The following is a 12,929-nucleotide window of genomic DNA, read 5'->3' as shown; positions in this document are numbered from 1 at the left end:
GCGGCTGTTAGAGCAGCGGCCCATCGTGCAGTGGCTCCAATTTCTAGTTTTCTTTTTTCTTTTCAAGGATTTTGCATTTCACTACCTTTCTGCTTGGACATCCAGCAGCCAGACTTGGTCGTTATAACCGATAATGCGGCATGGAGGCATTGTAGTAAGTGGGTTGTTTTATCATGGAAAACATACAAAAGTCGACGGTGCAGCAGCTTCTCATTGTTGTAACCGATAGATTGTTAAGACCGGTATCGTTATAAGCGGGTTCAATTGTAGTGAGAAACTATGGATGGGCCTCTGCTTCCTTCTATGATGATGATGATAGCGTGCAGTTGGTTTTGATTTGTTTTACTAGCTGCGAAACGTTGACGGAAGGAGAGTTTTGCTCTTATGCATGCTTTGGCGCAGGCTCGGCGTAATTTTCTTCTAAAATGCCGTTTTGGCTCAGAATGGTGCTGGGGCGCGCTCTCGGCACCGTTTGGCGCAGCTGGTCCATCACTGCCTTGATTCATTTATCTCCCAAGAAATGACCTGCAAGGGTTTAGTGAACTCAAAATGAAGACTGGGGAGCCAGTCTGTCCCATGCTTGAAATACCTCGTAGTGGATGTGCTGTGAGACGAACTGCTGGAGAGAAGAATGGCTGAGTCTATAACCAGCATAAATATACCATATTTACTCGCATAATGATCACACCCCTAAATTTTGTCGTCAAGATTTGATATTTTTTATTTCCCGTGTAATGATCGCACCCTGAACTTGTTGCAGCAATATGTGGTGTGCCAAGTCTAACTAATGATGATCGTGCTTACCATCCGTCGAATACTATGCGAACGACTCTTAAAAACATACCAAGTGGTCTGCACGCACCCAACATTCTTAAGCAGATGCCCCATTTCATTCCTTTTATCACTTTCCGCACCATAAAAAAAAAAAAAAAAAGCTACAACCAAACTTGCCTCGGCTTCATTATTTGTAGGCTTCATAATGGTCTTGGTCAACAACAACAATATAAAGGGAGCCTTTTGATTCCTGTCTGCAATAGTGGGCACACAACAAATAGTGAGCAGCAACGATAGTGGCCATGTTTACACTGATAGGTTAGAAGTGTACCCTATTCATACACCGACGCTTGTAACGCAGCGAAGATATTCACCCACCCTTAGCGGAAACATGCCGTATTAGGATAGGAGTGAAGGCATATGCCGCAGTTTCCACAGCATGCCCGCCATGTGTTTCTATGTCACTGGCAGCTCAACGCGCCCATCTCTATTTCTGTCCCCTCAAACTGGACATGGCTACGTTATTGTCGCAAACTTGCCGATATTAACGATATTATTCCTTATTGATACGGAAGAAACTGTTTCAATGCGCGTAATGTACTCACGAGAAGAAAAAAAATTGTGTTCGGCGCGTTCAGCTTGCTCCGCCGGTCGCCATTTTTTTTTTATGTCCCGCACTACATACAGCGGCAGCCGCCTATTTGTTGACCTGTTGTCAGCCCGCAGCAAATGCGAGATGAAAAAATGTTTTTTTCTTTCGTCCAAGGCGCGTCCAAGGTGCGCCAAAGGTGCGGTGCCCAAGGTGCGGGAGAAGTTTGGAAACGGAAGTCACGGGGCCTGGCAGTATTCACTGGGAGACATAAATACGTATGTCAAGTCAGTCTTTGCCGCTTAACCCAACAAAGCCCAAGCCTTATTCCACAATAAGGAAACTTAGAACAACTTGCGCGTCTTTTTTTTTTTTCTGGCGATGCAGAGTACAATTGTACGAAAAAAATCATGAGCCATTCCACTCTGTGAAGGTGGTTGACCAGCGAAGCTGTTTATTAGCACACGAGCGGAGATGACACATAATTTTGAACAACGATACGAACTCATTAATTGTCTTGATTGGTGGTCGTTGGGACGAAAGGTACGCACACTCATTTATTGTCTTGATCTGTGGTCATTATTTCACCCGCAACTGCAACCAAATTTTTTGATAATGTCAAATCGATGCACGTACGTCGCTGGGTGGTCGGTTGGGCCGGATCGGTATGGCATAGCAAGGAACATTTCTGCAACACGGAACACGTAAACCACTCCCTTTTCGGTACCGACACATCCACATTGAAATAACCGACAACGACAACAGGGGCAGTGTCATCGCAGTTAATTCCCGCAAAATGAGTAGCCATGAACCTTACGGAACTATGAGTCATCGCATTTTTTGCTTGCTTACGGGGGTGTGAGACATTGTTCACGGGGTTATGATAGCCATTGATGATGACAGTTTTCGACATACTGTTCTGTATGTTGTATGCGTGGTCAGAAAGAACTTAAAGGGACACTAAAGTGAAACAATAAATCAGTTTAGACTAATGAAGCATTGTTTGAGAACCCTGCAGGCAGTCATTTCAAAAATATAGTTTGATTATTAGATGAGAAAATGAAGGTCCAAGTATCAGTATTTGAATTTCGCGCGAAACCCCAGCGCCGGTACGTCAGCGGGACGTCAGGGATACCAAAGTATGTTTTCGCATTTGGGCCACGTTGGCTGAATAAAGGTTCCCGAAACTTGCCATGTTTAATATTTGGTTCCTTTAGAACACAAATTTTTTTGGACGAAAAAGTGAGATCATTATGCGAGTAAATACGGTAACATCTATTCCGTTCCCATCGTCTATTCCTTCCTACTTGCATTTCGCGATGTGTGGCTTAGTGTGGTGTTGGTTCACTCAGGCACTGCAAGGTCCGCCGTTTATGTACTCCCTCGATCAAAAAATTGTTATCGAAGCCTATCCACTCAGTTCTGCAATTAACTGCATGCAAGAGATACATTTAGAGGCCCAATATCGAGACCAAGCCCTGTGACAGAGCACCATTGTTCTGTTACTGTACCCATGCACAGCCTTTGCTCGTTTCCGCTTCAAGCTTTGTTTCATCAATCCGTGCTTACTGTACCATCCTGGAACGTTTTCGTTTCATAAGTGAAAGGAAGTCAACATGTGTGCACGCACCCATTTTATGTGGCCGTGGCAATAGCATTTATTCTTTCACATTATTTACTTTGTAATTTCACAGCCAAAGAAATAATGCAACATATTTTTTCACATTGTTAGTGCATGTCAGTGCGCTTAATTCGGGAAATTTGAAGAGAATTGGCAAAATTTTATAGCTGTGCTTTGCATAGATGTGAAGAAAGAAGTCTGAACTTTGGTAAATGTTAAGCAATGTTCTTTCTTTCTAAAAGCTTTATTGTCAAAGTCATACCAGTGATACTTCATGGTGATAAGTTCGAATCAATGGTACTGACCCCCAGTCTGACATTAGCTATTCTGAGAGCCGCAGCCAAAACAATTTTTTTAGGAGCTAGCTAAAATGTGTATCTAGTGAAATGCCCAAAGGAGCGCTTATGACCAACAAGACGCTTGGGTATTTTTTTTTGTGGACAAAATTCCGAGACGAAAAGGCTCGGCAAGCCGGTAGAAAATGGCAGTTTTGCTCTCCGCGCACATGACTGGACAACATGGGAACACGCAGACATTAAGTTGATGTGTTTTATTATTTGTCTAAATGTTAATTCGTCTATTGGAGCAACAGATTAAGCAAATAACTGATGTTGTCTTGCATAATTCTCGAAGTCGCCCGTCGCTACGAGTGACGCCACAGTAGTACCATGTACGTAGGCGCACTTGCGTGATGGACTCTGAGCACGGGGCCCATGAGGAGAAGGGCAAACGTTTAGCATTCCAGCTCTTGCAAGCACGATCATTGGTGTGCATTGTATGTGCTGTGCTTGTCAGTTCGAAATGGCCAGACCTGGCGAGAGGTCCTTTAAAAGAAGTGTCATTGTCATTTCTGCATACGAAGAAGACAGTAACTCGCATACGTAAATGCAAGCTTCCATTTGTGTCTCAATGTTGTGGCTTGTTACTGTTACCTTCTGGCATTATGTACCCAGTACTGGAGAGTCTCAAACTTTTTAAAAGCCTTACCAATACACATATGGCGGAAGTAGGTTTGCATACAAATGCACTGCAACAACGTGGTCAGTCAAAAAATAAAAGAAGGTATTGGCCAAACCAGGTGCATGTATTGGCTTGTGGTTCTTTTTGCATTTCATGATTAGAGCTGTGAAGGCTGCTATGCCAGTCTGCATTTCATTGCGACACAGGACCTCCCTTCATTCTTGGTAAGGGTGCACAAATGTTTAAAGCTTTTGAATAATGAACGAGACTGCCGCCATTCGCAAATTTATTACTTCTTTTGTGTCTGTCCCTCTCGCTATGTATATGCCGAGCTGGTGGCGAAGTATGGCGACAATCACTACAAATTTACGCTATTAAAGGGAACACTTCAGTGATGTCCTGTAAAAGTGCAATCATTCAGATTTGCAGCAGATAACTTGTGGCTGGCAGCTCTCATTCCTTTGGACACACATTGCTTCCACAGTCATTTGCAGCCAGCAAACATCGCTAGCAGCTCGGCATGAATCTCTTTGGACATGTGTCTCTTGAAATGCAGAAAGTGAATCGCTGCTCGTGCTTCAACCAACTCTTCTGATGGACGTCGCCCATTTGGTTTTGATGCCCTAGCGTGGTGCATAGAATGCAATTTTTACATTCCACTAAAACTACAGAAACATGTGCTCATTTTGATGCCTGTCGTATACAATAGTATGAACTTTATGAACGCCCCTCGTTACGATCACTTTGTTATTTTTGTACTGTGTTCGATGAATACTTGTATACTGAAGTTTTCTGCAATCAGATGTGATGTCCTTATGAGACATTTGTACAGTTAAACCTTGAAATAACAAAGTGTAAAATCTGCAATTTGCTTTGTTATATCGAAATGTCACAATATTGAAATTCGACCTTTTGTGCAATGAGTACAGTCGCCGATAGATTTTTCTAACACAGAAGGGTCTGCAATATTTTCCGAATTATCGGGCAATCAAAAAAAGCAAATTTGAATGAGAAAAAGAAAATCATTTTGTTGAATTTCAGAACTGGCAATGGAAGAAGCTCTCCCCCTCCTCCCCCCCCCCCCCCTTATGCACAGGAAGACAGTGCCTGGCTAAGCCTTGCACGCTTTCACTTGCGCAGGAGCATACAGCATGCGGGCACGATTGGTTCTTATTCCACTTAAACTTTATACAGAATGTGCCATTGCTTCTCTTCTACGTCACGAGAACACTTGTAATTCGACCATTTGGCCAACTGCAGCCACGGAAGTTTCCATTTCTTGTCTCTGTATTCCTTAGCGACGACACTGAAATAGTGTACCAATATAGTCAGCTCATTATTTCGAGGTTCTAAATACATGGTGTTCTAAGGATGAGAAGTTATAAAAAGTTAAACACGTAATGGTAGCATTCTCTCGCAGTAAGATTGTTGAGAGCCAACCTGGCTAGCAGTGTTTTGAATGCTTCTGTGGTGTCTGTGCTTTCTCCTAGGGCCATTGACTGACAGTCTTCTTGTTCTAGGTGCCTTGGAATTGTGTGATCCTTGCTCATGTTCAAAAGTTCTGCAAATGTGTACTGTCATTTTGTATCCGTCCAGGCTCCAAGAAGTTTTCATGTGGAGCCATTTTTTTTTTCAAGAATCTCGACAGCTTGCGATCGTTTACTAAAACACATGGAATGAAAAACTTTGTACAAAAATGAATAAAAATGTCCTGTACACTGCTCTGAGCACTGGTGTCACTCACTGTACACACTATTTACACTTAGTAGTCAGACTCGGGCACAGGTGACGGTGGTGGCGGGTGGCAGAAGGCCCGTTCATTGAGAGGCGACGGCGGGCAGCTGGCATCGGAGATGCAGCCACGACTGCGCGGCGTTGGTGGTGGCGGATTGGGGTCAGAGTCATAGAGAGAGTCGTCACACCGGAAGCGGCACGGGCACGGCTCGCTGTCGTCACATACGTCCGTCGAGCACGGCGTGGGGCCACCGTACAGTGTGGCTGGGCTGGGTGGCGGATTGAGTGTCTCGCGTGGGTAGCCGTTGCTGGATGCAGTGCTCGAGGGAGGAGGCGCCGCAGGCGGCTTTGGGTAAGGCAGCATGCGATAGGCGGCGGCATGTGGTGCGACCGCTGCCACAGGGGCGGCGCGCGTGCGTTGCTGGTAGCAGCACAGGCCAATGGCCAGCAGCACCGTCAACGAGCCGAAAACGATAAGCAGCACCACGGTGGTGGTGGCCGTGCGGCTGGCACTGCTCACAGCTTCGCAGACAAGCTCGTCTGAACTGTCGGCACAGTCGGGCTGTCGGTCACACACACGTGAACGGTCGATGCACTGGTCGCGCGAGTGGCAGGCGAACCGGTCGGCGCCACAACACAGTTCGTCCGACTCATCGGCGCAGTCGGCCTTGCCATCGCACAGTCGCGGCTTGGGCACGCAGCCGCCGTCGCGGCAGCGAAACTCTGTGCCCGGTGTGCAGCCAGGTGGGCAGTCGCGCTCGTCAGAGCGATCTGCGCAGTCTGCAGCACCGTCACAGCGGGCCTCCAGGGCAATGCAGCCGCCTGCGGCGCAGCCGAACTCGCGCTCGGCATTGCAGCGGGCCACAGCCACGCACTCTCCCCCTCGTAGCACTAGTCCCGGTGGGCAGGCGCACTGAGCACGGCTCCGCACCGAGCGGCATAAATGCGAGCAGCGGTGACCCACACATGGGTGCGTTGCTGCCGTTGCTGGCCGTCGCACAGCCAGTAGTGCAGTCAGCTGCGGGCGGCGCGCTTGCAGTGGCCGCACGTCAGTGCCACTCAGCTTGTGGGCACGCAGGATGCACTGGTCAGTACGGTCCAGGATGAACAGCTGGTCTCCTGACACGGCCAACGCATTAGCCTGTACATTGGACAGCAGCACTTTCCTGCACACCAGAACAGACTTCGTCACGATTTTTGTTTTGTATGGAGCTACGGTTTCTCACGCTGTACAGAGTTGCAACGCTGTACTTCGATATAATGAAGTAGGTCAATAGGCAGTTTTTCTCGTTATACTGAAATACAGTCTTTTATGTAAATGAACACAATCCCCAATAGATTTTTCTTACATGAAAGGGGCAAAAAAAAAAAAAAATCTTGAATTTGAGAGTTTGCAATGAATGAGACGGTTTCATGCAGTGTCAACCATATCTTCACGTCAACCATATGAAGGAAAGCCAGCCGCACTTTTGTGCCCACTCTGCCCCCTGGGTCAATAATGTTGCCTACAGCAAGACCACTATCATGAAAAGTGCCAGCAGTGGGCTTCGTCTCTGAAACTCGTGATTACGCAACCTACAGTGCTAAGTGCGCAGAAAGACAGTGCACATGATGCCACGTGATCCGGGCACGCTTTGCACATGCAGCAGATAGCCTCAAAGACAGGGTGCACCAACTGTGCATGCACTCAGCCGCGCCAGAAAATGAGATGCACACAAACCTGCTCCCCCAGCCCATTTTCACTTGCCTATGTGGGAACACGCTGCTCATCAAGCCACCATCCTTCTCAGCTTACCCTCGCAAACAATAGGATCTTATCGATTTGAGAGATGCGTTTGCAAACAACCATTTCACCATCTGCATCTGTGGAAGTTTCCATTTATCGTCTCAGTATTCCTTTGCAGCGGCAGCAAAACTTTTTTATATTGAAATCGTGCATAAACACACTTCATTATTTGAGGTTCTAAACACATGATGTTTTATGGACAAGTTGCAAGAAGTTACATAGTTCATTATATTGTGACGGATACGAGAGGCAGGTGCAAGAAGAAAGAAAAGAAGATGAAGAGAACGAGGAGTTTGAGAGGCCGGGTAGCGCTACGATCACGCTACAATCATCGTCCATCTCCAGTAAATAAAATAATTTCTTCGCAACCCTTCGTAACAATATCAAGGTTTAACTGTACTTGTGAACAGTGGGCCTCTTCTATTTGTTGACCCAGATAGCCCAGAACTGCTTGAGGCAGTGCTTCCAGCTAACAAGCATTGCATGCACAGCATATCGGTAACGTGCATAAGCAAGTATGAACTTCATGATATTCTTTATTCACCACAAGTACAGTCGCCAACCGTTTGGTCCAAACAGGCGTCCGAAAAAGCAGATTAAGCAAAAAAAAAAAAAAAATCTTATTTCCACGCACTTATTCGGACTCGGCAGTAGGCTTGAAGAAATTGTGAATGCGCCGTTGCACGCTGTTACGTTTACGCGCAATCAGATATGCCTGAATCTTGGAGAGGGTCGTACGGTCACTATAGGTGGCTGAAAGCACAGTCACTGCTTGCACATGCTCCGCATGCGACGGCAGCGTAGCACATGGTGCGGCATTTTCCGACTCAGAGTCATCGTCCAGCGGTGCAGCAGAAACCTGACGAATGATCTCGCCATCGCCGAGTTCTACACATGTCAGTACAGCAGTGTCAGCACCTGTGCAACTGTCAAATGAGACGGTGTCCGGAATCGCAATAGACCTCAGACTCTAGCCAGGCGGCGCTGCGGAAAAACCTGTCACCAGCGCCCCCATCGCAAACTTGGCGCGAACTGAGTAGTGCAAGAAGAGCTGTCTGCAAGCGAAAGTGCATAGGCCACAATGGACCCACCACTTTCAGTTGTGTTGAGGCACAGTTTCCTAAAAATCAAGGACCTGGAAAGCTCCTTCCGCCCATCCACGCTTCGGAAAGGGAGGAAGCTCAGCAGGGCGAAGTACGTGTACAATATAAAAGAAGTCTCAGGTCTTATTTCGGCGTGCTGCAACTTGTAAGTACAGAGAGCATCAGGTTTGTTTATAGGCATATCAGCATAAAAATTGTGGGAATGCGTGACTCTCACGCGTTCCCAGATATCTTGTTTTCCGGCATAGCTCCTGCGGTGCGACTTCGCCGCGTGGCCTGCATGATGCTTGCGGCGCAGTGCGAGAGATGGCGCGAGTGTTGCGCTGCTAACGCCACTTCACGGCAGGGTTACTTGGGGGCGCAGGGGAGAACAGGCTGCCTCTTGAGTTCGAGACAGCAAGCAGTGCGGACGTGCCGTGCCGCGCGTGCGCCGATACATGCTTCTGCGAGACCGTTTCGCGTGGCCGCCTTCGAACGCGCCACCGTTCGCGTGACCGTACACGCGAATGACCAGGCGTTGGGATCCAGCATGGGGCGAACATATTCGCTCGCTATCCGAGTCGGACTTCTAGATTTGTCGCGCGCCGATCGACATGTTTTGTGGATAGCAACTCGGCAAGCAGGCATTGATCTATGAAAGGTGCAATAAATGCCCTTGTGATTGTTTGCACTACTGTGTTGTCGTTGCTTTGTCCCAAGAGCACGGGAGGAGACCACCACAAGATCTAAGCATTTAAAATTAGTTCACATTGAAAATGTCCCGAACGCAAGACTTAAGTATCTCCTATATTTTTATGCATTTTACCGTAACGTATTCCTCGCAATTATTTACAGAGAGTAAATCCTTTTTCAGGGCAGCAAACAGAAAATGTTTTCCAAGGCAGCTAACAGCATGCGAACATAACGAAAGTAAGCTTCCTGCAGTGCCTACGTATCGCATCTTTTTTATCCGCAGGAGCTACAGCCTCGCTCAGTAGCTTTGAACTTTTCACAGACGCTTCGAGCAACAAGCGCACACAAATAAATGTAAACAAACGCTACATTTTTTCCTTTACACGCGTGTGTTTCTTCGCAATTACCCAACCAGTGCTCCTACAGCAACTTTATTGCTCACATTTGAAAAACGCAGTCTAGCAGGCTCGGCACATTACGTAACGTGCTTGTTGTAGCGGCGCAGGACATAAAAAATACCGAAACTAGAAATCAGCTCGCGAAACAACGATGCTCTAGAACAGGATTTTGAATTCATAAACGAACCAAAATGTTTGGTTAAACTGACCCGCCAAATCTCTCTGTTCCACTTGTTGAATCAAGCGGAGGCGGACGCCTGTTAAGAGGTGGAAATATTGATGGCACATACGCAGGATGGTTCGCAACATTGTTTTTTCTGTTACCAACGAAGTGGCAGCTGCAGATTCTTGAGTTTTTGCTTGGTTACCGTGGTCCTCCGTCAGGGCTACGCAACACAATTACACCAGAACAAAATTGTCGCACTTTCTCCTGCGAGCCGCTGTGTTGTGTGGAATGCAAGTAATTCGATTACCGAACAGGTTGAACAGCCTGTATCCAGCGCTCTCGCCTTTACTCTTCATACGATCGCGATGGAAATCGGTAAAACTGAATGTTGTTATTCAGTCCTCCAAGTTCATGGCAACTTACAACACAACAGTAGCATCGATTGCGGCGTTTCTCCTGGTAGCGCGCGGTGCTATCGAGGTTGCCGTCGTTTCCACCATCAGTCTGACGAGCGAGCCAAGTGAGTCGGCAAGCGCTTTATGGCAGTTCGGCGGCGCGTCCGACTAGCAGAGGAATTCATAGCTCTCTGTCTGGGTGTTAAATGGGCAAAACACTCGCAATATGGACCAAAATCTAGTCAAATCCTTGTTTCGCAGTCGCTAGCTGCATAGGTCTGGGAGTCTGGCTTCGCACTACTCAATTACTGCCTCTTCGCACTGGCAGGTGGCGCTATGCGTCTTGCGAAACTCCAGAGTCTGACGTCTATGCAACCACTGCGCAGGTCTCGGCAGAACATTTTCGGCGTCGGTAGGGAGCACATCGGAAGGCGACAAATCCTAGGCCTCCCGGCACCCGCTTGCCGGCATTCCCCAGCGCAGTCTGCGCGGGCACTGTCGGCACCATTAGACACTTGATGCTATGTTTCCGTATGCCGCGTTGGATCACCGCAACCTCGACAAAGCAAACACCACGCCAACACCAGTCACGCAAATGAAAAACGTGGCCTACTTGCAGCGTCAATACAATGTACTAGAATAGGGGCAGTATGTTCCGCAAGTGCTGGCCGCTGAGGCGCTTCATGTAGATAGCACGAGATGGCACTGTAGGAATATGGGCTGTACTGAACGGACGGCCCAGTGCCAGCGCTGCATGTTGGTATATTGATAATAATTTTCTGTCGCAATCAAATAGACATGCAAATGCTTGGCAGATGTTAAGATGCATCCCCGAAACTCACTTCATATAAGAAATTAATTATATGTGCACTCGTAGCGCATCTCAACGCCCATTAGACGGATTTATTAATCTGACAGCAAAGGTTTTGCAGACACCGAAGTAGCGGCATAAAGCAGTTAAATTTGTTTTGAGCCACGCTGCCACGTAACCAGAAATTATTTGGACGGAAAACTCGGTTGGAAATAACGCCGTAGTAAAGGACATCGAGTTGATTTAAACCAACTCGGATTCCAGGTGCACACATTTTCATTTGCGGTTCACATTCATAAAAAAGTGGCTGCGGCATCCGCGACCCAACGTCGAGCGTTTAGTACCTCAGCTGCTGTTGCAGAAGAGAAGGCAAAACAACATGTACGTACATAGCCCAAAGCCAAAGAGCTTCCCTGCTTGGCATTTACCTTCTTTAGCGATAAACATCTGTCCCTCGTTCTTTCATTCTGTTTCGCGAACCCCCTGCAACTACATTTGCACAGTTTAATTGTGAATTTTTTATTTACATCATGAAGTGCTCCCGAATGTCAGGCTCATGTACGTGTATGAGACACACCGACATCCTACAGTTCTATGAATTAAAGGAATAAAACAGGTAGTAAAGATGCCAAGTAAAAGGGATCTCTGCAAAACTACACACAGTATGCCACAACACAGAAAAACTGTGTGAGTACATTCCATCCCAAACAATGGAGACCTACAGCGGACCTAATATGCGCAAATTAATTCTCCAACTCATTTCTTAACTATATTCACAAAATTAGCTTTTTGAATGCACCAGAAAAAGTTGTGCATTCAGATAAAAAAGGGAAAGAAGAGTCGGCATACATATGTTACACCAGCCTGCTAAGAACAGTATAGCTAAGTTTAAAGTTTAATTTCTTTTTTTCGTCGTGCTTATCTTCACTGATTAACACCTTTAATGTAAAAGTGCAGCCTTGTTAGGACATAAAAACGCAGAACTGCTGATGTGAAATCATCAGCATGTAATTGCAGCCTATGGCATAGCCAAATTTAAAGCTTTCACTTAAAAATTATGGCATCAACTATGCTGTCACTGCAAAGCTCCTCTTTGCTGAAGAAGGTTGTAAATGTATTCCCTCAAGTTTCTTTAGTGCTTCAAAAAGCAACTTGGAGGGATACAGCAATCCTCCCCTGTCACAAATTGCGTGAATGTTGCGACTGCTACTGACACTAGAGTCCAGCAAAAGAAGAGAGTGGCAGTCCTCACATTTGCTGCGAGTAAAAAATGTCTGCGCAACATACCCTGCCATATATAATGGATGAGGCACTCATCGCTCCTTTCCTCCACATAAGCCCGGTGCTCTGCCGGAGTACTGTTTAGCCTTTGCTGTACCAGCGTCAGATTTCCAGCTTCAACCAACTCATCAAGTGACACAACGTCCCCTTTCTTGTCAGAATTATCAGGTGAGTTAAGTAGCGATACCAAATCTTCACTGACCTCTGTGTTCCCTGTTTGCATTGCCTTTGCCAAGTTATAAAAAAAACAGGCAGTGCACAACAATACAAAATTGAGACAGTGTTGGGTGATCGTTGGATCCCCATGGCTACCTCGCAAGTTCTCCAACTTATATAGGCTTAGTCTAGATGTCAATAGGTATTTAAAACCCTCTCCTTCCAAGTATACTAACAGAGCCAAAGTGCTGCACAATGCCACACGAAGCCCATCTGCCGTCGACTGGCTCAAGAAGCCGAGCCCTTTTGCTATGCGTTTTATATAAACACACAATCTCAGGCTAGTAATCTTGGAGGCCATGGTGGAGCGACCTAGTGAGATCTCGTTACCTGCGCGTGTGCTCTCGCAAGATCCTGCGTAATGCCGTGAAAGCTGCAGAGTGTGCACTTGTGCGCAGTTGTTTTGTTTGCTGGCTGGACTGC

General features: G+C 46.7%; 1 protein-coding gene across 4 annotated transcripts in view; it reads right to left on the bottom strand.

Annotated features, from left to right (window-relative positions):
- arr (low-density lipoprotein receptor-related protein 6) overlaps positions 1-12,929 on the bottom strand; it is a 296,788-nt gene that overhangs the window by 2,513 nt on the left and 281,346 nt on the right. For 3 of the 4 annotated variants that reach the window (XM_050185229.3, XM_055074753.2, XM_072288048.1), the window contains one exon: positions 5,589-6,844. The exons of the other annotated variant lie outside the window; for it this stretch is intronic. In XM_050185229.3, coding sequence (XP_050041186.2) covers positions 5,707-6,844 — 1,138 coding nt within the window. In that variant the 3' untranslated portion in view covers positions 5,589-5,706. Of the gene's footprint in view, positions 1-5,588; positions 6,845-12,929 lie in introns of those variants that run through there. 4 annotated transcript variants of the gene reach the window in all.

Source organism: Dermacentor andersoni, chromosome 4 (genome assembly GCF_023375885.2).
Source record: "Dermacentor andersoni chromosome 4, qqDerAnde1_hic_scaffold, whole genome shotgun sequence".
Classification (NCBI taxonomy): Eukaryota; Metazoa; Arthropoda; class Arachnida; order Ixodida; family Ixodidae; genus Dermacentor; species Dermacentor andersoni.
Note: the sequence above shows the minus strand (reverse complement) of the source record. Positions and strands in the feature narration are given on the sequence as shown.